This window comes from Brachypodium distachyon, chromosome 1 (genome assembly GCF_000005505.3).
Source record: "Brachypodium distachyon strain Bd21 chromosome 1, Brachypodium_distachyon_v3.0, whole genome shotgun sequence".
NCBI lineage: Eukaryota > Viridiplantae > Streptophyta > Magnoliopsida > Poales > Poaceae > Brachypodium > Brachypodium distachyon.
The window spans coordinates 5,729,427-5,751,311 of record NC_016131.3 but is presented as its reverse complement, the minus strand read 5'-3'; the positions used below and the strand labels follow the sequence as shown (position 1 = coordinate 5,751,311).

Below are 21,885 nucleotides of genomic sequence, written 5' to 3'. Positions count from 1 at the left end.
ACTTCATTTTTGGTCATTTCCCTACTGCATTTTTTTGTCAGTTGTCTATTGCACTTTGTAATTGTTGTCTATTAATTTACATCCGTTATTCAATTGCAGTTTTTGTCATTTGTCTACTGTAATTTCCAGTGCCATACTCAGGATTCTGAGTTGGGTGATCAATCGACTCAAAAAATCGGGTGTCAATTGACAAATAAACTCCAGCCGCACCTAGCACCTGCCTCACACCGTTGGTCACCTGCATGCCGCGCCACCAAGCTCTCCACTTGCTAGGGTTCAAGAATTAATTCAGAATGAGAGAACATTTGTGTTCGAGTAATCGAGTCAGAAAGGGTGCAAGATCAAGATTAGCGATCATACAAATCATGAAATCAAGTGACTCACATAGGGATAAAAAAGCCGATGAAATTTAGTGTAAAGAAATCATTAGAAAATTTTCTATGAGATTCAATCCTACGATTCAAACGACTTGCACAGGATTTTTTTTAAGAATTTCAATCTTTCATGTTTCATACGAAAAATCTTTGAATCAAAGAAGCCGGCCCTTGAGAACCAACGGTTAGAGTGATGCTTGTAAGCCCAACAGGAATCAAACTCTCCGGTAAAAAACCAAAATCCTTCGTCCTTCTCCCGCGGCCAATGAGAAAACGGGTTCCAACCGTTCCAGTCCAAGCTTTCAGCATTGCTGGCGATAGCCGGCAGCCGCCCGATCACTCCACGGCAAGAGAGGAAACGACGAGCGTGAGCAGCGAGCAGACGCGCAGAAATGCCAAAACAGGGCGCCGTTATTAGTCTCTCCGTTTCTCACTCTCTCTGTGCAATTCATACGTTGGTTACTTGCTCTTTGATCCAAACGGGCAAACGGCAGCTAGCTAGCTTCGGATACCCATCCGGAAATCCCCATATCACATACAACGACATGGCCGCCGCGGCGCCTCACGTCATGGTGCTGCCGTTCCCGGCGCAGGGCCACGTGACGCCGCTCATGGAGCTCTCGCACCGCCTCGTCGAGCGCGGCTTCCAGGTCACCTTCGTCTGCACCGGGCTCACCCACGGGCTCCTTCTCAACGCCCTGCGCCGAACCGGCGACGGCGGCAGCGGAGACACGGTGGAAGGGATCCGCCTGGTGCCCGTACCGGACGGCATGGCCGACGGCGATGACCGCAGGGACCTCTGCAAGTTCCTGGACGCGGTCTGGCGGCGCGTGCCGGGCTTCCTGGAGGACCTCATCAGGGAGACGGAGGCGTCCGGGGCGGCCAAGGTGAAGTGGCTCGTGGCGGACGTCAACATGTGGTTCTGCTTCCAGGTCGCCAAGAACCTCGGTGTCCGGGTCGCCGGCGTCTGGCCGGCGGCCGCGGCGTGCCTTGGGACGTCGTTCGCGATCCCCAAGATGATACAGGATGGCTTCATCGATGAAAAAGGTAGGAAAGATCCATTGTTCTACGCTTCTGCCGCTCCTTGTTACTTCTTGTACTACTATATAATATATATGGATGTGGCTATTTCTGGATTACTCATTTTTAAGCAGAAGTCCTTGAAGTCTCGATTAGCGTATCAGAACGAGTAAGATCTAAGGTCATTTCTCTCATCTCACATGTGCTATCGTTGGATTAAGATCCGATGGTCAAAAACATCGACTGATCTCTAACTAAAAACAATCGGCTTCTACATAGCAAAACCGATATGATACAGTCTACTGCCAAAACTATCAGCAATTCTATCACTGGTAGTCTCGTACTCATATGGTTTTTTCACATATCAGAAGAAAGTCAATCATCTCACTCATATGATATCATATGACATATTTTATTTTTTCGAAAAGGTGGGATTCCCCGTATCATATATGACATATGGTTTTTTCACATATAAGGCGAAAGGGCATGGCGTGGAATTCAATACGAAGGTGACGAGACTGACCGAAACAAACAAAAGAGAGTAAATGTTGAAAACTACAATAATTGGGCTTGAAATTTAAGAACTCACAACCACTGCACTGTTTCTTTTTTCATTTTATTGGTCACGTATTTAAACCTTTGGCTGAAGATCCAAACTTTCTCATCTCGAAATCACTAGATAAACTCTCTCTAATTCATAATAAGTGTCGCTGGTTTAGTACGATTTTATACTAAATTAGCGACACATATGATAGATAGGAGGAAGTACAAAATAATACACTTAAATTTCACAAAAGTTGTACACCTCCAATAAGTGAACAAATTATTATTAGCAATGCCAGGCAACTGAGAATTAAGAAAACTGAGTAATTTGCAATTAAAACATCAAAATGATGGACAAAATTCAACAACTTCGCTACTGCGCCGGTAGCCTAGATTCCCTTAAATTCAACGCGATTGTGCAAAAGTGCTGTTTTTTCGATTGTATGTTTCTTCTCACCGTCCGACATGGCAGATTTTTCAGATGATGAAGAATCAACCATTTTCTTTTCTTTTTTACTTGAAGCAAACAAAGGTAACACCTGAATAAACGCAGGCATCCCAAAGCGGCAGGGGACATATGAAGTCGCGCCCAAGATGCCGCCCATCTACGCGTCGCACATGCCGTGGAGCCTGGACGGCCCACCAGATGAGGAGCAGGCAGTGTTCGAGCTCATGTCCGGGTACGCCCACTCGCCCATCCTCGCCGAGATCACCGTGTGCAACTCGTTCCTCGACGCTGAGACCACGGCATTCGAGCTCTTCCCCGACATAGTGCCCATCGGCCCGCTGTTCGCCGACCAGGAGCTCCGGAAGCCCGTCGGGCAGTTCTGGCCGGAGGACGCGAGTTGCTTGGAGTGGCTCGACGCGCGCGCACGCAGCTCCGTCGTGTACGTGGCGTTCGGCAGCTTGACCACATTTAACCCGCGGCAGTTCCAAGAGCTCGCCGAGGGGCTGGAGCTCACCGGCCGGCCGTTCTTGTGGGTGGTGCGCCCGGACTTCACCTCCGGCGGCCTTAGCAAGGCGTGGTTCGACGAGTTCCAGAGCCGTGTCGCCGGCAACGGCATGATCGTCAGCTGGTGCCCCCAGCAGCAGGTACGGGTATAGATTACTGTACCATTCCACGAAAGGCATTGATGGAGCTCGCTCGCCAGTGATGTTTCTGCATTGATCTGACCCGTTTCCACATGTAGGTTCTAGCGCACCCCTCGGTGGCGTGCTTCGTGTCGCACTGCGGGTGGAACTCGACGACGGAGGGGGTCAGGAACGGCGTGCCGATCCTGTGCTGGCCCTACTTCGCCGACCAGTTCGCGAACCGGAGCTACATCTGTGACATCTGGATGACCGGTTTGGCCGTTGCAGCCGGTGAGGATGGAGTCGTGACCAAGGAAGAGGTAAGGAGCAAGCTGGAACAGGTCATCGGCGACGAGGGAATCGGGGAGAGGGCACGGGTGCTCAGGGATGCCGCTCGGAGCAGCATCGTTGAGGGCGGCTCCTCGTACGAGAATTTCAAGAAATTCATTGATCTCCTGATGGAGTGAGCTGCATCAGTTTTTTCTGTAACAGGAAATTCCTGAAACGCTTAATGCATATCCAAGTGACAATACAACGAGCAGTACGCCTTTCGGCCTTTGCTGAGCCAAACCTCTGCCTATATCCTGCATTACTGACTCACAGTTGGTTCAGTTGAAGAACGTCAGGTCTGTTAGAGAGCAGCTCCGGATTCTCAAGCTGTTAAGGAGATTGATGTTGTTTTGCTGCAATAAACGGGATAAATACGGACAAGCAACAAGACAAGGATATGAATATACTCCCTCTCTCTCTCTCAGCCCAGGAAGGTGCTATTTCAACCGCTCATCGACAAAATCTCGGCTAGGGTTGCAGGGTACAAGAAGAAACTGCAGAGCAAGGGCGGCCGGCTTGTCTTGCTGCGTGCGGTGCTTTCAGCGCTACCGGTGTTCTTCCTCTCTGCCATAATTTTCTTCATAATTTGGGTTATGAAGAAAATTGACAAGCTTCGTCATGCTCGTGGGTGGCTGTGGAAGGGTGATGTTGACTGCAGTGGCACCAGCTGTCTCGTCAGGTGGTCTGATGTTTGCAAGCCGAAGACTTTGGGTGGCCTTGGTGTCATTGACATCTTCAAATTTGCTTTGGCTCTTCGCTTGCGCTGGGCCTGGCTGAGATGGACGGAGCCGAATAAACCTTGGCAGGAATTGGAGATGCCCATCTCCGCTGATGACGAGTCGCTGTTTTCGGCCTTTGCGGCCATCTCGATCGGGGACGGTTTGACTGTCAACTTCTGGCAAGATGCCTGGGCTTCGGGTCGTAGGCTCATGGACCTGGCGCCTCTTCTCTTTATCAAGTCTCGGAGGAAGAATCGTTGTCTTCGACATGGGCTTGTAGACGACAAATGGATTCGGGATTTGCCACCTGCCCTCTCCGCTGATGAGCTTGGTGAGTTCGTTCGCATCTTCTCCATCGTCTCCCAAACCACCTTGTTCGAAGATCGCCCGGACGCGGTGTCCTGGAAGCTCACCGCCTCCAGCTCCTATACAGCCAGTCGACTTATCTAGCCCAGTTCCTTGGCACCGTGCGCCAACCTTTCATTGATCTTTTTTGGGGTTGCTGGGCGCCCGAGCGGCGCAATTTTTTTGCTTGGCTGCTGGTTCAAGAGCGCATCCCCACGGCTGATCTTCTCTAGCGAAAAGGAATTGAGAACTTCAAGAGGTGCCCCTTCTGCCTGCATGCTGTGGAGAACGCTCTACACATCTTCGCTGATTGTTGTTATGCCAGACAGGTTTGGTCGGGGATTGCGGACTGGTGCAATGTGCTGGCGTTCAATCCTGCCGGGTGGGTTGATCCCACCTCGATCAAGCACTGGTGGGTTCATATTTCTGATAGGGTTCTCACGATGATGGGTCGCAAATCTTCGCGGGCGGCGTCTTCCCTGTTCATCCTAACCCTTTGGTCCGTTTGGAAGGAGAGAAACAACAGAATTTTTAACGGTCTACATAGACCGGCGCCCTCTCTGATCTCGGCCATCAAGGCTGAAGCTTCCCTATGGGTCTGGTTGACACCTCTGACTTAGGCGCTCTGGTGTCTGGGAGTGATGATGTTCCCTGAGCTTGTACCTCCGTTGTATAGCCTCTTGTTTATTTGTCTTTCTTTTTTGTTTCAGTGTTTGTAATTGTTACTTTCTGGGTTGAGTTCTTCTCAACCCTCTTTGATATATGAATGGTTCTCAACCCTCTTTGATATATGAATGGCACGCTGTGTCGTTTCGTCCAAAAAAAATACTCCCTCCGTCCCATATTAAATGACTTTTTATTACATATATCTAGACGCGTTTTAAACATGAATACATCCATATGTGAGCAAATTTGAATCACATAATATGTGACGGAGGGGCCGAGGGAGTATGTGATAGGGTCGACTTAAGCAAGTAGTACATCAGATATCATAGGATGTGACAAAACACTTGGAAACACTAAGAGCACATTGCAAAAGCTGTTGCTCTTTACATCCAGAAGGCCATGGGATTCATCAAGAAGTCGCCGTACTTCGTCTCTGCGTTAGCCAATTCGAAGGATCGAACCCGACGGCGTGCCGCGGTTCGCAGGTCTCCGTTCTTGTCATACTTGAGTGAAAACGTGGTCAGCCGAAGCAGATGCCGCTCGCGCTCAGGCATGAACTCCTTGTACGCGCCCTCCTCGCGGCCGTCGACGGAGAAGCACTGCAAGAGGCAGAACCTGCTCCTGCACCCCCCGCCGCCCAAGTGGACGAGCGTCGCTCCGACGTGCTTCTCCGTCGGGTCCTCGCAGAATAGCTTCTCCTTGCTGAGCTTCCAGGCCGGGCGCGCCTGCCCGCCGCCGTCGTCGTCGGTAGCACACGGGACGTCGCAAGAGCAGAGGTGGCCGAGGGCGTCCGGGTCCCGGGCGAGCCCGACCCACGCGTCCAGCTCAGAGTCACAGTGTGCGGGGCCTCTGAACGGCAGCTGCCAGTCGCCGGTGCGCGTCCACTCGGGGGAGCTCGCCGCGGTGTCGAAGGCGAAGGTGCCGCCGGTTCTTCTGTTGCTCACGCTGACCAAGATCGTCTGCCCGTCGGGGTGCACGGTGTGAGAGGTGACACGCTCGTGCGCGAAAGGCGGTTCCGGGAGGCGGCGCCACGACGGCCACTTGGGGACGACGATGTTGAGGTTTGGGTCGACCGGTGGCGGAGGCGGGTGGAGCATCTGGAAGGTGCGGAAATCCAGGCCGAAGAGCTTGTTGTCGCCGACGGGCACGTAGATGGGGGCGCTCGGGTTCCGGCGCATCCGAGGGCCGAAGGTCAGGCAGCGGGTGCGGACGTCGAAGACGGGGACGTAGCGCCTGGGCGTGTGGTGCAAGGCCATGATCTTGGTGCCGAAGGCCGCCGCGAAGTGATGGGCCCCTTCGTGCGGAGCTTCTAGGCGGAAGACCACCAGTGGCAGGGTGCCTGCAGGTTGCTGCTCCTTGTCGTCGGTGTAAGCGTCGGGATCGGCGTCGTGATCCTCCTCCAGGTCTAGCTTGCGGATGCTGTATCCCTGCTCCCAGTCGTCGGTGACGAGGTAGAGGTGCCTCCGCCGGCGAGGACGCTTGGCTGCGCGGCCGCCGCCTCCGCGGGTGCCGTCCTCTGGCCGCTTTGGCATGATGAGCGCGGGTATTAGCACAATCCCTCTGTCTGCATCTCCCTTCTGTTGTAGACAAAGTCTCGTAAAACTGCGATTCAATATAAATCATCCCTCGAATCTGAATTCGAATCTGAATCGGGAACGCAAATTCATACCGGAACCGAATTCGGCTGATCGGCAAGCTAACGTCATCATGGTACTACTTGTCTTGTAACCGGCCAGACCGGCCCATCGGTGGTTCGCTGCTTCCAACTGGCCACACCTCTCAGGCCACAAGGCCACAAACGCCGCCCAGGACTTGCTCTGGCTGTTTCTCCTTTTTAGCAGGCCCATGAAAAGAAACCCTAGCCGCCGTCTTCTTTTGAAGAAATTTCAATCTTCAGCGGTTCCTCTCGTTCCTCACGACCGATCTGGCCTTAAGAGACGAGAAGAACCACGGATCAACTTCTAGCATCAAGTTTTGCTATCTTCTTTCGCTAGGTTTTTATGTGCTTCTCGGTGGCGTCTTGACGATGGAGACGCCGTCGTCTAGAAGATTGGTGTCCTGGCTCCTTCATCGTCCCAGTGTAGGTGTTGCAACCTGTGTCATGGAGTCAGTGGTTCTCACGACACGTCTTTCGGATTGCTGGTCTTTTTCCTTGTGGATTCATCGACGGAGAAGCAATTTTACAGTTTGTCTCGCAAAGGGTATTACCCCGGCCATGGGTGCGCTCAATGATCTTACATTCTCACCGTTTGAGGTGGGCGGCTCATGCGGCTTTTCTAAACCTCTGAGGTTAGTTCAGCTTGTGCAAGCATGGTATTCTGTAATTTTGTCAACGAATATGTGGAGAAGTATCAAGATGCGAAGGATGGATCAAGAGAAATTTTCTTCGAAGGACTACAATGAAGCTTTTAGTTTTGTTGAGTATCTTTGTTATTTATGTTCGTTCGTGTATCGATCTTTTGTACTTTGTCGCTTAAATCAATAAAACCAGATTGTTGCTCTCAAAAAAAAATTGAGTTCTTTATACCTTCGCTCAAACAAAAAAATTGAGTTCTTTATATTCCCTCAGAAACAAAATGAGTTCTCTATAATGAGTTATTTGAACAATTAAATCAACGCTCTTTTTAGAAATATATTAAAGTAAAAAGTACACCTTTATCGAAAATTATGGTCACATTTATTAAAAATTAGTAAGCTTTTATCATAAGCATTCATTGTATAATTCATATGGTTCGCATGGACAAAAATTCACCTTCTTACTCCTCTTCTTTTTGTGATTTTTATGGACCCCTTGCTTTCTACATACCTCCCCAGGGTTATACTTATTCTCCATTCTCACACGAATGAATTCAATGGAAGCTCTTGGTATCTCCATTCTTATTTGACAACTAGACCATAAGTTAGCTAGGCCCCTACCTCATGTGCTATATCAAAGTAGAAATCATGCAATGCTTATAGCTTTTTTTCAGATCGATGGAACATGCATGTCATAAATATTAATGTTTATTTATCGTATTTTATTCGCTTGTGGCCTAACCACACTGCTATGGAGGGTTCTTAAATATTTTTCCTTATGCCCAACCCCCACGATGTATAAGGCTGGGCCATAAGGCTATGAAAATTGATTAACACCCACTTTTTCCTCACATCAGAGTCTTGAAGATGTCCTAATTTCGGATTCCGAAAGTTAGCGCGACAACTAGAACTAGCGAAGTTTTGAGATAACCTTGAGTTTGCCTTGGGAGGTTGGGAACTCTGCGAGCAACCAATCGTGTATGACACGAGAAATAGGTTGGGTTCCAAGAGTCAACCAAACATATTTAAAGAATATCATTGTGTTATTCATGTTGAGTGTATGTCGACCTTCTCTAAAGTCTAATCTAATAAAAGTGATGATATAATTTTGCAATAAATTGGTTGTGTACATCTTTCGATGCGGAGGCGGGAAGACACCCATTTTTGAAAAAACACGTCCCAAAATTTTAGTGTTGTCCTTCCACGACGATCATAATATGTACCACACTACTGCATAAACATCCATCGATCCGAAGAAACTGATCACTATATTTGGGTTCATGGAAAAACTCTAGAAACTGAACCAATCAACCAGTTTCATAGGATCCTATTTCAACCATGGATCACACCTGTCACTTGTGCAATAGAGCCCTCCTGCTGTTTGTGACCTCAATTATTTGACGATGCTGTGTTGACTATATATGGATTAAAAATAGTGCTTGCACGCGTCCCTATTTATTCTGCAGTTTAATACACCATTTTTCCAATCCGGGACGTATTAAACTAAGAAGGTTTGGGTGCGCCACTCACACACTGAAAACCCCTATTTTAACTAGAAACAGCACCATCCAATAACCAGCTGACATCTAACACATCTGAAATTAATAATCCTTGTGCATTATCTCACTCGAGAGTGGTCTTGTCTGATATTCAGTTCCGACAGCGCAGTGACAGTTAAGCTGTGCCATTGGTTACTTACCAAATTTTTTTTCTAAGGGTTACTTAGAGCAAGATTAATAGTCTACTTTGCTGTTGGCTATAAGTTTTTGTCATGTCATCTTTATCTAACATATAGTTAGCATGTATAATAAGGTGGCTCCAAGAATGTACTACTTTGTTATGAGGAGGCCCACATTATAGTCCCATAGAGTGCTTAGGAGCACGTGCTGCAGCTGGCTATTAGATAGTAGCCCACCTCTCTTCTCTCCTTTTCTCTTTAATCCAACTAAGATATAATATTTAAATCCTTAGATACTTACATCCTCTTATCCTCTTGCCAATTCGACCGGCACACGGTAGCTAGCGATCATGGCCTCCGCGGCGCCTCACGTCATGGTGCTCCCGTTCCCGGCGCAGGGCCACGTCACGCCGCTGATGGAACTCTCGCACCGCCTCGTCGACCACGGCTTTCAGGTCACCTTCGTCTGCACCGAGCCCATCCACGCGCTCGTCCTCAACGCCCTGCGGCGGGACGACGAAAACAGCGATGCCATGCCCGGGATCCGCCTGGTCTCCATTCCGGACGGCCTGGCCGACGGCGACGACCGCAGGGACCTCTGCAAGTTCCTGGACGGGGTCTCGCGGCGCATACCGGGCTACGTGGAGGAGCTCATCAGGGAGACCGGGGTGAAGTGGCTCGTCGGCGACGCCAACATGGGGCTGTGCTTCGAGGTCGCCAAGAAGCTCGGCGTCCTGGTCGCCTGTGTCTGGCCGGCGTCCGGGGCCGGCCTCGGGACGCTGCTCAGGGTTCCCCAGCTGATACAGGACGGCTTCTTCGACGACAAGGGTACCAAATTACAGATCCATTCTTTGATTCCCTGCTTACTTTGCCTGCTAAACAGAGGGATTGACATTGACATTTTTCTGTGAATGTATGCAGGCTTCCCGAAACGAACAGGGGCGTTCGAGCTGTTCCCCAATGTACCGCCGATGTACACGTCGCACATGCCGTGGAGCATCGACGGCGCGACCGAGGGGCAGGAGGTGTCCTTCCGGCTGGTGTCCCGGAACACCCAGGCGACGAGCCTCGCCGAGATCGTCGTGTGCAACTCGTTCCTGGACGCCGAGACTGCAGCGTTCGAGCTGTTCCCCGACATAGTGCCCATCGGCCCGTTGTGCGCCGACCAGGAGCTCCGGAAGCCCGTGGGCCAGCTCTTGCCGGAGGACACGAGGTGCCTGGCGTGGCTGGACGCGCATCCGGACAGCTCCGTCGTGTACGTCGCGTTCGGCAGCTTCGCCGTCTTCGACCCGCGGCAGTTCCGGGAGCTCGCCGAGGGTCTGGAGCTCACCGGCCGGCCGTTCTTGTGGGTCGTGCGCCCGGACTTCACCTCCGGCGGCCTGGGCAAGGCGTGGTTCGACGAGTTCCCGAGCCGCGTTGCCGGTAACGGCAACGGCATGGTCGTCAACTGGTGTCCCCAGCAGCAGGTGCGTTACATTAACTACTCCGTATCATATTAGCCTTGTCTGTCAGGTCGTGATCAACGAACGACTGTTTGTCTGTTTTCTTTATATATAGGTTCTGGCGCACCGCGCGGTAGCGTGCTTCGTGTCGCACTGCGGGTGGAACTCGACGATGGAGGGTGTCAGGAACGGCGTGCCGATCCTGTGCTGGCCCTACTTCGTCGACCAGTTCGCGAACAGGAGCTATGTCTGCGACATCTGGAGGACCGGCTTGGCCGTGGCGCCCGGCGACGACGGGGTGGTGACCAAGGAGGAGGTGAACACGAAACTGGAGCAGATCATCGGCGACCAGGGGATTGCAGAGAGGGCCCGGGTTCTGAAGGATGCAGCTCGTAGGAGCGTCAGTGTTGGCGGCTCGTCGTATCAGAATTTTAAGAAGTTTGTCAGTCTGTTGTCAGAGTGAGTGAGCTCCCCGATTAACGCGGCGCCAGATTTTCTTATTAGTAATTGCCTACAACTTGATTGTAGTCTGTGAGTCTTCTGTTGGTTGATGAATGAAACTCTCGATTTGCAACGTGCAGTGAGTGTCGCTAGTTATTCTCATGTTGTTCAAGTTTCATAAAGTTGCAGCCTGCTCGGTCAAACTGTCAGAGGAAACCGACCGACGGTCGCACGTGAGATGAAACGGACAGGCTCGGTCGAGGAAAAGTGGAGCAGAAGAAGGAACATGGGCTGGTGGCCTGTGGGTTTACGCGGCCTACTTGATGTCTTGATGCGTGCCGGAACAGGCCCCTAGCGAATTCACGGCCCAGCTTTGAACGATACCACCGATGAGGAAGGAGAACTCTCGCGCGCGTGTGCCTAAAGCTGAAGCCGTCCACGCGATTTTTTATCTTGCATCACATGACATTTTCCCGTAGAAACGACTGGGCTGGTACGGAACAAAACCTCATGGTCACACACAGCACAAACTCACAAACGTCGACACATCGTCCACGCAGCGGACAAGAACAGATTCTTATTGCAGATGCTCGAGTTCTTCTTGCTTCAGATTATTTCACGCACATAGAGACAAAGTAGTTCTTTAAATATGAACGGGACTGCTGCTGTTCATTAATTAAGGTACTCCGTAGGATCTTTTTTGCGGACAGAGTGGCATGCCATGCTATGACAGCAAGCAAGTGTCGTCCGAAGTAAGCTGACAACCAATTCCCAGCACTAGATCGATCGCCATGGCCACGCCCCATGTCTTGGTCCTGCCCTTCCCGGCGCAGGGCCATGTCATCCCTCTAATGGAGCTCTCCCACCGCCTCGTCGAGCACGGCGTCAAGGTCACCTTCGTCAACACCGAGCTCAACCACAGCCTCATTCTCGGCGCTCTGGCTTCCAAAGACGGCGAGAGCAACAGCATCGGAGGGAACGGGATCGATATGGTGTCCATTCCAGACGGGCTGGGCCACGGCGAGGACCGGAAGGACCTCAGCCTTCTCACGCAGTCCTTCTCGGAGGTCATGCCCGGCGAGCTGGAGAAGCTCATCGGAAGGATCTCCGAATCAACGGGGGGCGAACGAGAGCTCACGTGGCTGATCGCTGACGCGAACATGGCGTGGGCCTTTCCCGTGGCGAGGCGGCTCGGGCTCCGGGTCGCAGCCTTCAACCCGTCGGCGGCGGCCATGTTCGCGACGAGGACCAGCATCCCCGAGATGATACGGGACGGCGTCGTGGACGAGAGAGGCCTGCCGAAGCGGCCCGGCCCGTTTCAGCTGGCACCGTTGATGCCGGCCATTGACCCCTCGGAGATCTCGTGGAACCGCGCCGGGGACCCCGAGGGACAGCCGGCTATCTTCCAGTTCATCCTCCGGAACAACGCGGCCATCCACCACGCCGAGGCCGTCGTGTGCAACTCGGTCCAAGAGCTCGAGCCGGGAGCCTTCGCGCTGTTCCCCAAGGTCATCCCCGTGGGCCCGCTGATCTCCGGTTCCGCCGGTGCTGCTGACGGAGACAACAAGCCGGTGGGGAGCTTCTGGGCCGAGGATGAGTCATGCGCGGCGTGGCTGGACGCGCAGGCGGCGGGGTCCGTGGTGTACGTGGCGTTCGGCAGCTTCGCCGTCTTCGGCGCGGCGCAGCTGGTGGAGCTGGCGGAGGCGCTGGCGCTGGCGGGCCGGCCGTTCCTGTGGGTGGTGAGGCCGGACTCCGTGGATAGCGGGCCGTGGGTGGTGGAGGACCTCCGGCGGCGGGCCGGGCCGCGCGGGCGCGTGGCGGGCTGGTGCCCGCAGCAGCGGGTGCTGGCGCACCCGGCCACGGCGTGCTTCGTGTCGCACTGCGGCTGGAACTCGACCATGGAGGCCGTGACCAACGGCGTGCCCGTGCTGTGCTGGCCATACTTCGCCGACCAGTTCCTCAACCGGAGCTACGTCTGTGACGTGTGGAGGACGGGGCTGCAGGCGGTGGCGGCCCCGGCCGGCGAGGAGAGCGAAGCGGGGCGGGTCGTGGGGAGGGAGGCGATCAGGGGCAAGGTGGAGGAGCTGCTTGGCGACGCGGAGACGAAGGCCAGGGCGCTCGCGCTAAGGGACGTCGCGAGACGGGCCCTCGGGGACGGCGGGTCGTCGCGCCGGAATCTCGCACGGTTCGTGGACCTCGTTCGAGGATCGGCGAGTTAAGTATATAGATTATTCTTGTCGAAACACTGAAATGAGAAGTAAGCTTGCAATGAGAAACTTGTCGCGTGATTTCGCAGTGCTGGGTTTTGGGTCTCGTCGAGCTTCTGTCTGTTAGTTTCGAAAAGGAAAAGAGCTTTCTGCGTGTAGCAGCTCGTCAGCAGACATCTCATCTCAAGGAAATAATTGTGTGGTCCGTACGTACGTCTATCCTGTACGACTGCAGATGTTTGTCACATGCGCCCAAGATACAAGTACATCTCGAATTCTCGATAGATCGCCACACTCTCGTCATTTCTGGAGCAATTGGGGGTTTGCAGCGATCGACACTAGTTTCTCCCGTTCTGCAGAAGTGTAGAGGGGAGCCACGGAAGAGATAATTGAGAGGAGCACATGTTAAGCTGAGTGATATATCAATGATGAAAACTTGGCTCCTAAGTTTGTAAAATCAATTGGAGGGGGACAACAATGGCTCCTCTAGATTGGATCCGCCCGGCCCGGCCGTGGCGTGCTGTCACGTGGTCCAATCAAATTTGTTGGCCCGAGTCCAAATAGAGTAAGGGTACAAATTTGGTGATGCATGGTCTGATGCAATAAGCACTGTACAGTGTACACCCGGGCCGGGCGGTTGACAACTTCGATCGGCGGACAATCTCTATCCGGTATCCACAACGAAATGGCAAGTTGGCCACTGGCAAGCGAGCTCCCATATCTATCTTTCCCAAACGGTCCATGTAGCATGCACCTATCCAAATCCAACAGCTAAAGCTCTTCCACAGCTCACGTACATGCTCCTGTAGCCGGCCTCCTCAGGCCTCAGCTCCATTACATATATTCCGTACAGCTCCATTGCAGGCAAGGCCGGCCGGAACCAATCATCATCCATGGCTGCTCCCCTTGCTCCTCGGCCTCACGTCATGGTGCTGCCCTTCCCTGCACAAGGCCACGTCATGCCGCTCATGGAGCTCTCCCACCGGCTCGTCCACCACGGGCTCCAGGTCGTCTTCGTGAACACCGACTTCAACCATGGCCGCGTCCTCCAAGCCCTGGCGGCCGAGACAGGAGGAGGAGGAGGAGACGCCGTGCTCCCCGACGGCATCCACATGGTTTCGTTCCCGGACGGCATGGGCCCCGACGGCGACCGCACCGATATTGCCATGCTGGCCGACGGCTTGCCGGCCGCCATGCTCGGCCCCCTCCAGGAGATGATCAGGTCCAGGAAGACCAGGTGGGTCATCGCCGACGTGTCCATGAGCTGGGCGCTGGACCTGGCCGACCCCGCGGCGGGTGTCCGCGTCGCCTTGTTCTCGACGTTCTCCGCCGCCGCCTTCGCGCTCCGGTTGCACGTCCCCACGCTCATCGAGCAGGGCATCCTCGACGAATGCGGTAAGGATCGAGAACTCGAAATCGAATCGAATTCATTCACCGCCATGAACAGAGCATGTTATTGACTCGTTGTTAAATAAACTGAGAGATCGAGTATACATGACTACAACATGTAAGAAAATGCAGGGAATGTGACGAGGAACGAGACGATCCGTCTGAGCCCGAAGATGCCGCCGATCGAGGCGGCGGAGATCCCCTGGGCGAGCCTGAGCAGCTCGCCGGAGAGGCGCAAGGTGATCATCCAGAACCTGCTCAAGACCAACCCGGCGATACAGCAGGCCGACACGGTCATCTGCAACACGTTCGAGGCGATCGAATCGGAGGCGCTGGCCATGGTGCCCCACGCGCTGCCCGTTGGCCCGCTGGAGGCGGCGGCGGCGTCGAGGTCGGCGGGCCAATTCTGGCCCGAGGACCCGGCCTGCCTCCCCTGGCTCGACGCCCAGGCCCGCGGCTCCGTCGTCTACGTGGCGTTCGGGAGCTTCACCGTGTTCGACGCGGCGCGGTTCCAGGAGCTGGCCGGCGGGCTGGAGCTCACGGGCCGGCCGTTCCTGTGGGTGGTCCGGCCAAACTTCACCGCCGGAGTCGGGGAAGACTGGTTCGAAGCCTTCAGGCGCCGCGTGGAGGGCAAAGGGCTGGTCGTCGGCTGGGCGCCCCAGCAGCGCGTGCTCTCGCACCCTGCCGTCGCCTGCTTCCTGACGCACTGCGGCTGGAACTCCACCATGGAAGGGGTGCGGCACGGGGTGCCGCTCCTGTGCTGGCCTTACTTCGCCGACCAGTTCTGCAACCAGAGCTACGTCTGCAACGTGTGGCGCAACGGCGTCAAGCTCTGCGCCGACGAGCGAGGGGTGATGACCAAGGAGGAGATACGGAGCAAGGTGGCGCGGCTGATGGGCGACGAGGAGACCAGGGTGAGGGCGGCCGTGTGGAAGGACGCGGCGTGCGCGAGCATCGCAGAGGGAGGGTCCTCGCGTCTGAACCTGCTCAAGCTCGTGGATTTGCTTACAGAGCAGTAATTTTTGAGAGAACATCTCTATGCTAATTAGCACCGTGTTCTCTCCAATTGCGCCGACACGTATTATTCATCTATAATTTTCTGTCACGCATAGCTATCAAATAACGTTAAGCTAATAATAGGTGTGTATCCTATAAGTGATATTAGAACAGTATATAGATATAAGAAAATTAAATTCGGCTCATGGTCACTCGCTAGCCGTTTCTAAGAGCTGTTTTTTTTTACTCCCTCCGTCCGGAAATAAGTGACTTGGATTTGTATCCGGACGGAAAGTACATGATATAGTACTAATACATTCAAATAAAGTTTGGGTCATAAGAACAAGAGTCACTGCATCCGGAGGTATGTAACTATATTGAGTTAAATCATGTTTTAAAGACGAAAGAGCCTTTAATTTGTATGTGATTTAGATCGTGATATGCAATTAAAGTTTATAACGCCAACATTTGCATCTGACCGATTAATCATTTCGGTGATATTAACTACTCCCTCTGTCCTATATTAAGTGATTTTCTCACTACTAGAAATCACAGGTTTCCCTAGGATATCAATCTTCACCTAGAGCTGATTTCTTTTTTCAAGGTAAAGTAAACGTGCAAACAGTGTAACTTTAGGTAAAGAAAATTTGCATCCAAAAATAAATGTGGAGTAAACTATACCTAGAGGTAATATTAGCCTTAGGTAAAGAATGCCACTATAGAGAACAAAAGATAATTCTCATGTCTAAAAAACAATCTCAGCCTCCTTCCTCCTCTCGCCCCGCCGTTCCCAGCCGCCTTCCTCCGAGGACCGCCCCACCACCGTGCTCCCTTATCCCCCCTGCCGCCGGCCCTCTACCTTCTCTTCTTCCTTCCTACCGTCTCCCTTCTTCCCCCTTTCCACAGACGCCACCGCTACCCGGCCTGGTCGCGCCGCCCTCCTCCCCAAATCGTCGGTAAGGAGGATCCAACTCCCTTCGTCTTCCCCAGATCCGGCCATCAAGGGTCCGGATCCGGCAGACAGTGCAGCGAGCGAGGCCGCTGGTGGCCCCGCCTTCCCTTGCTGCTGGAGGAGGCGGCCATTTCGTGCTCCGACGGCGGTGGTGGTCGCGGTCCTCTGCTTCGACAACCACCGCGCCGTTGATGGAGCACGCCTTCGCCATCGCTCGAAGCTCCCATGCCCCGATCTGCCCCGCGTCGTCCACCTCTCCGGTCGCCGCACGTCGCCATCGCCTAAGCTCCCCCAACGTGGCTGCCCCGCCTGAGCCCGCCAATCCATCCATGGTGAGCTCATCTCCCTTCCCCACTTTTTACCCACCAAAAGATGTCATCTAAAGATGTTCTTGTATCATAGAAATTTACAATTGACGCCTATCACGATCTATTCTTAGCAAGCGATAGGATTCAAGAAGTCCTACGATCATCCCTGTTTTTCTGCTCACTGAGTTTGTTATCAATAGGTGTTTATGCTTTTGTATCCTTAATAAAACAAAGAGGTTACTTTTAACATGGGAAGACTTGTTTTTGGTTATGTAGAATGCTGAAGGTCTTATATTTTAATTAGCATGGGAGACATCCGGGTTGAGTTTGGAAGAGCTCTACACATGCCAGTCAAATTATTTCACAATCCTTTGTAGTTGTGTTTTTGTTGCTGTTTTGAGGAAGCAGGTTCAGTTCAGTTCAACGTTATATTGCAGCGTTAGGCTGCTAACTGATGGGTGGGATATCCTGCAACTGTTGATGCCAATGGAATGTTTTGTCAATTTGCCATATAATCTGATTAGGTACCCTTATTCCTGTATATATTTAGACAGTTTCAGAGAAAAAAAAACAGAAATATGGTTTTTGGCATTTTCTGTATATATTTGAAATAGAATTTCGGAGAAAGAACAGAAATATAAAACTATAAGAAAAAGACAGAAGAAGATCTATCACCAGATTAACCTTCTGTATTGTCAACTTCAGAATGCATCCGACTCAGTGATTATGTATCTTACTTTATGCAGGAAATATCCAGAATTTCTGTAATGTCTTCTGACATAAGCGAACTGTATTGTAGTACAGAAAAGAAACTGCTTAAGGATTAAGTGAGTTTTCCTTTTACTATTGCAGTTTCTTTACTTAAGTACAATGCTAGCGACTTCTCCGATTCATTCATCTTATTTACAGAATAGATATGCGGAAATGTTTGCCATGGGTGTTTGCTTTAGTTGCCTTAGATCACTCGGTGCTATGATATTTCTTTTCGTGTAACCAACTAATAGCAACTGTGCTCTGATCTTACCAAGTAATGTCTTTCTATTAAAGACAGTAAGGGGAAGTTCATACAAAATAGTCCTCCTGACAATCTGGACGGGCACCATATACATCAACCGGAAGTTAATCTTCAAATTGTACGGTTTAAATGCTTATGCACATGTGGATGCAATGATTCAACTGAATGGTGCACAATCAATGATCTTCTCTTATGGCCAAATTGTCATATTTACGGTCGTTATGCTGCCCAATTATTGTACAGGCCTTCATCAAATTCCTAAAATGTGTGTCATCTTATTTTCAGGAGCATGATGTCAGCTCAAATGTTTCTACCCATGAGCCTGTTGTAGATCAAGATGCGTTGTTTGGAGCTTTCTTCCATGTGTCCTGAACAGTAGCACTTATTTTCTCCTCGCTGCTCATGAGCATAGAAAACTCTAGCCATTTACTTATTTGTTAAGGCTACAATACAGATGTTTTTTGGTGTAGCCGTGTAGCAGCAACACTTGATATTGATCATGAACATGTTATTTGGATGAAGACAAAGAATGATAAACAATTTTTGTTCTATGCAGTTTCGATTGGTTAATATTTCCGGTTTCATTTGAATACATTTCAATTATGGTCAATACGACATACCTGATTCAATTCGGTCCCACACCTTTCCCTAGAGCTAAATTGACACTAGGGATTGTAACTTTCCACCTTGGCATACAACTGTCATGTGATAATTTTTCCTAGAGTTCCGTCCCCTAGGTGAAGAAATGTTCCCCTAGAATAGTCAAAATGCCACTAGGTAAGCCCTCTTTCCCCACCATACTATACCTAGGGTTCTTTCCCTAGTGCAGTACCTAGGTAAATCCTTTACCTACGTTTTTCTTACTTTCACCTAGAGTATTTGGCACTAGGAAAAACTGTGGATTCTAGTAGTGTCCATTACATGTATCTAAACGCTTTTTAGGCATAGATACATCCATAGTTGGACAAATTTGAGATACTTAATATGTGACGGTGGGAGTATGCATCTGGAATTAAAGTTAAAATTACTTGTCGGCCTCGTGTCTCTACTTTAGATGACTGATCATACAATACTAAAGTCAACATGCTGAATTTGTCGATATCGCTTGCACTGATAGGCTATGTCTGCGTCAAGTTATGTTAGTAGATAGAGTCTTCATGATAATAAATCATAATGTGATATCAAAAATTTACACGATTATTCCATGGATACTCGAATTGAAGTTAGATCTCGGTTAAAAGAAACAAATTGAATTTAGATCGCGAGCTAGTAATTTGTTTTATACATTGTAGCGATATTTGATTGGTGAATGTCTTGTTCGCTAGCAAGTCGGTCACTCATACATGATGTTAATTTGTAGCCAAAATTAAAACTTCTAGTCACGTATAGCCCATTTTTTAGGCAATAATTAGCACAGCGGCATGTGCAAGTGCGCCTGCAAAAGACAGGTAAAAAAATATTTCAACTCGTTGAGCGATCTTACTCCTATGCTAAGAGAGTCACCGAGTGGAACAAGTAGCCGAGAGTTTCCCCTCTGCTATTTGTAGATCCTGGTCGTCAATTGACTCCGGACCGGATATGTCTTACTGGATTTTGAGGCTAAAGCTCAAAGGAGCTCTATGCTCAACCCTTGATCTCAAACTGAATGGGTCTTTGTGAGTGTTGAGATTAGAACTTAAAGCGGTCTAGGATATATATCCTCTTGAATTATTAAAGGCGAGATGTACTCTTTGGTAGAAGGACAACATGTTAAGATGCCAGAGATTACCAAGAGATTGTTCCTTTTCTTTTCTTTTTTGTCGCGTTCTTTTATTTGGCCATTTTCTTGACTTGACTTGTTTAGGTGGCTTGACCAACGACACTTTGATCGGTTAAATACTTTTGTTGATTTGATTTTTGGTCACGTAAGATTTATAGCATATCCATAAACAACTTGTAGACATATATGCGTCATTTTCTGCCTATGGTCCAACGGCGCGCGGTGGTCCAGCTGCGGGCGCAGCAACACGCGACACAGTGACCTGTTACGCGGTGTATCCATTTCACGCCTCGCGATACCTTACAATATTGCAGGGAAGTACAGATCTCTCACGTGACATTTCCGCATACTTTGGCAATTTTGCTTGCCCAACACGGTAGAGTCAAGAAAAGGGTCCACATTTTCGGATAATTTTATCCATAGGGCCAACCGAACCATGCTCAAGATAACATTTCCTTTGAGAAAGATAACCATACGGTCAACAGACACGAAATCTGCCGATGCAGTCCCTGATGCAACATCCCCTTATATACACGTGTGATCGATGGGCCTATCAGGCAAAAATCTCTATCGAACAGCGAAGTGCCAAACTCTGTTCTCACAGCTTCCTTCCATCTGGCCATACACACCACTCTTAATAACACAAGCTCCATGGCCGCTGCCACAACCCAGCCTCGTGTCATGGTGCTGCCATTCCCAGCACAGGGCCATGTCATCCCGCTGATGAAGCTCTCCCAGAAGCTCGTCGAGCACGGCCTGGAGGTTGACTTCGTGAACACGGAGTTCAACCACGGCCGCGTCCTGGAGGCCTTGGCGGAGGAGGAAGGAGCAGAAGCAATTCCCCGTGGAATCCACATGTTATCGGTTCCAGACGGCCTGGGCCCTGCCGACGACCGCGCGGACATCGGCAAGTTCGTCAAGGACCTGCCGGCCGCCATGTCCGCCCCCCTCCAGGAGCTGATCAGGTCAAGGGAGACCAAGTGGGTGATCGCGGACGTGTCCATGAGCTGGGCGCTGGAGCTGGCCAGCGCGGCGGGCGCCTGTGTTGCGTCCTTCTCGACTTACTCTGCCGCCGTCTTCGCGCTCCGGTTGAGCGTCCCAAAGCTGATAGCGGATGGCGTCATTGATGGAAGTGGTGAGAGGCTAAGAGCAGAGTGTTTTCCATGACAATTAGAGATGTTCGCCTTTAATTACTTAGTATGGTTAAGGTTAAGAGGCTGTATTGTACGCAGGGATTGTGAAGAGGCACAGGATCCAGCAGGTGCCGCCCCTGGACGCGGCGGAGATCCCCTGGGTCAGCCTGGGCAGCACCCCGGAACGGCGCAGGATCAACGTCCAGAACGTGCTCCGGACCAACCAATGGATACCACTCGCCGAGACGGTCATCTGCAACACCTCCATGGAGATGGAGCCCGACGCGCTGTCTCTTCTCCCCAACACGCTGCCGCTGGGCCCGCTGGTAGCACGGAAGTCGAGGCTGGCCGGGAGCTTCCTGCCGGAAGACGAGACGTGCCTCGCCTGGCTGGACGCGCAGGCGCCCGGCTCCGTCGTCTACGTGGCCTTCGGGAGCACGGGCGTCCTGGGCGCGGCGCAGCTCCAGGAGCTCGCCGACGGGCTCGCGATCGCCGGCCGGCCGTTCCTGTGGGTGGTCCGGCGGCCCGCCGGAGCCGGAGAAGAAGATGAAGAATGGCTCGACGCGTTCAGGCGCCGCGCTGATGGCGCCTTGGGGATGGTGGTCGGCTGGGCTCCCCAGCAGCGCGTGCTCGCGCACCCGGCGGTCGCCTGCTTCGTGTCGCACTGCGGGTGGAACTCCACCGTGGAAGGCGTGCTCCATGGGGTGCCGTTGCTGTGCTGGCCGTATTTTGCCGACCAGTTCTGCAACCAGAGCTACGTCTGCAACGTGTGGGGGACGGGCGTCAAGTTGTGCCGGGATGAGGGGCGAGGGGTCGTGGCCAAGGAGGAGATCCGGCACAAGGTGGCGCGGCTGCTCGGAGACGGGGTGGTCAAGGCGAGGGCGGCGATGTGGAAGAAGGCGGCGTCTGATAGTATCCGGGAGGGAGGGTCCTCGCACGGGAACTTGCTCAAGCTTGTGGAATTATTAAGAGAGCAGTGATGTTTTGTTTTGCTATATTTCTAGTGCGACCCAGAAAAAGAAAATTCTAAGTCGACATTATAATAATCATGTGATCCAGATCGTATAATATATGAGGAGACATTGGAGTTTAGAAGTCATTGATTTTATACTCGATACAAAATAAGTGTCTCAGTTTTGAACTAAAATTAGTTCAAGTCTGCTTCAAAACCGCGACACTTATTTTAGATCGGAAGTAGTAAC

At 51.6% G+C, this 21,885-nt stretch overlaps 5 protein-coding genes across 6 annotated transcripts; all 5 read left to right on the top strand.

Moving 5' to 3' along the window:
* The first annotated feature begins 746 nt into the window (after window positions 1–746).
* LOC100829644 (UDP-glycosyltransferase 83A1) lies at window positions 747–3,578 on the top strand. Its single transcript, XM_024457872.1, has 3 exons — window positions 747–1,421; window positions 2,491–3,029; window positions 3,128–3,578. The coding sequence occupies exons 1-3, from the start codon at window positions 767–769 to the stop codon at window positions 3,473–3,475; spliced, it is 1,542 nt and encodes a 513-aa protein (XP_024313640.1). The 5' UTR covers window positions 747–766; the 3' UTR covers window positions 3,476–3,578.
* A 5,755-nt stretch (window positions 3,579–9,333) lies between these two features.
* On the top strand, window positions 9,334–11,063 carry LOC100826591 (UDP-glycosyltransferase 83A1). Its single transcript, XM_024457912.1, has 3 exons — window positions 9,334–9,869; window positions 9,963–10,507; window positions 10,599–11,063. Exons 1-3 carry the CDS (start codon window positions 9,392–9,394, stop codon window positions 10,944–10,946), a joined length of 1,371 nt encoding a protein of 456 aa, XP_024313680.1. The 5' UTR covers window positions 9,334–9,391; the 3' UTR covers window positions 10,947–11,063.
* A 385-nt stretch (window positions 11,064–11,448) lies between these two features.
* LOC112270144 (UDP-glycosyltransferase 83A1-like) lies at window positions 11,449–13,303 on the top strand. Its single transcript, XM_024457909.1, has one exon. It carries the CDS (start codon window positions 11,716–11,718, stop codon window positions 13,141–13,143), a length of 1,428 nt encoding a protein of 475 aa, XP_024313677.1. The 5' UTR covers window positions 11,449–11,715; the 3' UTR covers window positions 13,144–13,303.
* A 477-nt stretch (window positions 13,304–13,780) lies between these two features.
* Window positions 13,781–18,361, top strand: LOC106865839 (UDP-glycosyltransferase 83A1-like). 2 transcript variants are annotated; one of them, XM_024457910.1, is made up of 4 exons: window positions 13,781–14,526; window positions 14,653–16,800; window positions 17,523–17,603; window positions 18,077–18,361. In XM_024457910.1, the coding sequence occupies exons 1-2, from the start codon at window positions 14,025–14,027 to the stop codon at window positions 15,537–15,539; spliced, it is 1,389 nt and encodes a 462-aa protein (XP_024313678.1). In that variant the 5' UTR covers window positions 13,781–14,024; the 3' UTR covers window positions 15,540–16,800; window positions 17,523–17,603; window positions 18,077–18,361. The 2 variants fall into 2 exon arrangements, with proteins under 2 accessions (XP_024313678.1, XP_024313679.1); XM_024457911.1 differs by lacking the exon at window positions 17,523–17,603.
* Window positions 18,362–19,082: 721 nt separating this feature from the next.
* On the top strand, window positions 19,083–21,782 carry LOC100844716 (UDP-glycosyltransferase 83A1). The gene is made up of 2 exons (XM_014896780.2): window positions 19,083–20,685; window positions 20,783–21,782. The coding sequence occupies exons 1-2, from the start codon at window positions 20,202–20,204 to the stop codon at window positions 21,661–21,663; spliced, it is 1,365 nt and encodes a 454-aa protein (XP_014752266.1). The 5' UTR covers window positions 19,083–20,201; the 3' UTR covers window positions 21,664–21,782.
* Window positions 21,783–21,885: the final 103 nt, after the last annotated feature.

Coding starts and splice junctions, on each gene's coding strand:
- LOC100826591 (XM_024457912.1), top strand. CDS start 9,392: ATGGCCTCCGCGGCGCCTCACGTCATGGTGCTCCCGTTCCCGGCGCAG. Junction 9,870..9,962: donor CGGCTTCTTCGACGACAAGG/GTACCAAATTAC, acceptor GAATGTATGCAG/GCTTCCCGAAACGAACAGGG. Junction 10,508..10,598: donor ACTGGTGTCCCCAGCAGCAG/GTGCGTTACATT, acceptor CTTTATATATAG/GTTCTGGCGCACCGCGCGGT.
- LOC106865839 (XM_024457911.1), top strand. CDS start 14,025: ATGGCTGCTCCCCTTGCTCCTCGGCCTCACGTCATGGTGCTGCCCTTC. Junction 14,527..14,652: donor GGGCATCCTCGACGAATGCG/GTAAGGATCGAG, acceptor AAGAAAATGCAG/GGAATGTGACGAGGAACGAG.
- LOC100829644 (XM_024457872.1), top strand. CDS start 767: ATGCCAAAACAGGGCGCCGTTATTAGTCTCTCCGTTTCTCACTCTCTC. Junction 1,422..2,490: donor TGGCTTCATCGATGAAAAAG/GTAGGAAAGATC, acceptor GAATAAACGCAG/GCATCCCAAAGCGGCAGGGG. Junction 3,030..3,127: donor GCTGGTGCCCCCAGCAGCAG/GTACGGGTATAG, acceptor TTCCACATGTAG/GTTCTAGCGCACCCCTCGGT.
- LOC100844716 (XM_014896780.2), top strand. CDS start 20,202: ATGGCCGCTGCCACAACCCAGCCTCGTGTCATGGTGCTGCCATTCCCA. Junction 20,686..20,782: donor TGGCGTCATTGATGGAAGTG/GTGAGAGGCTAA, acceptor TATTGTACGCAG/GGATTGTGAAGAGGCACAGG.
- LOC112270144 (XM_024457909.1), top strand. CDS start 11,716: ATGGCCACGCCCCATGTCTTGGTCCTGCCCTTCCCGGCGCAGGGCCAT.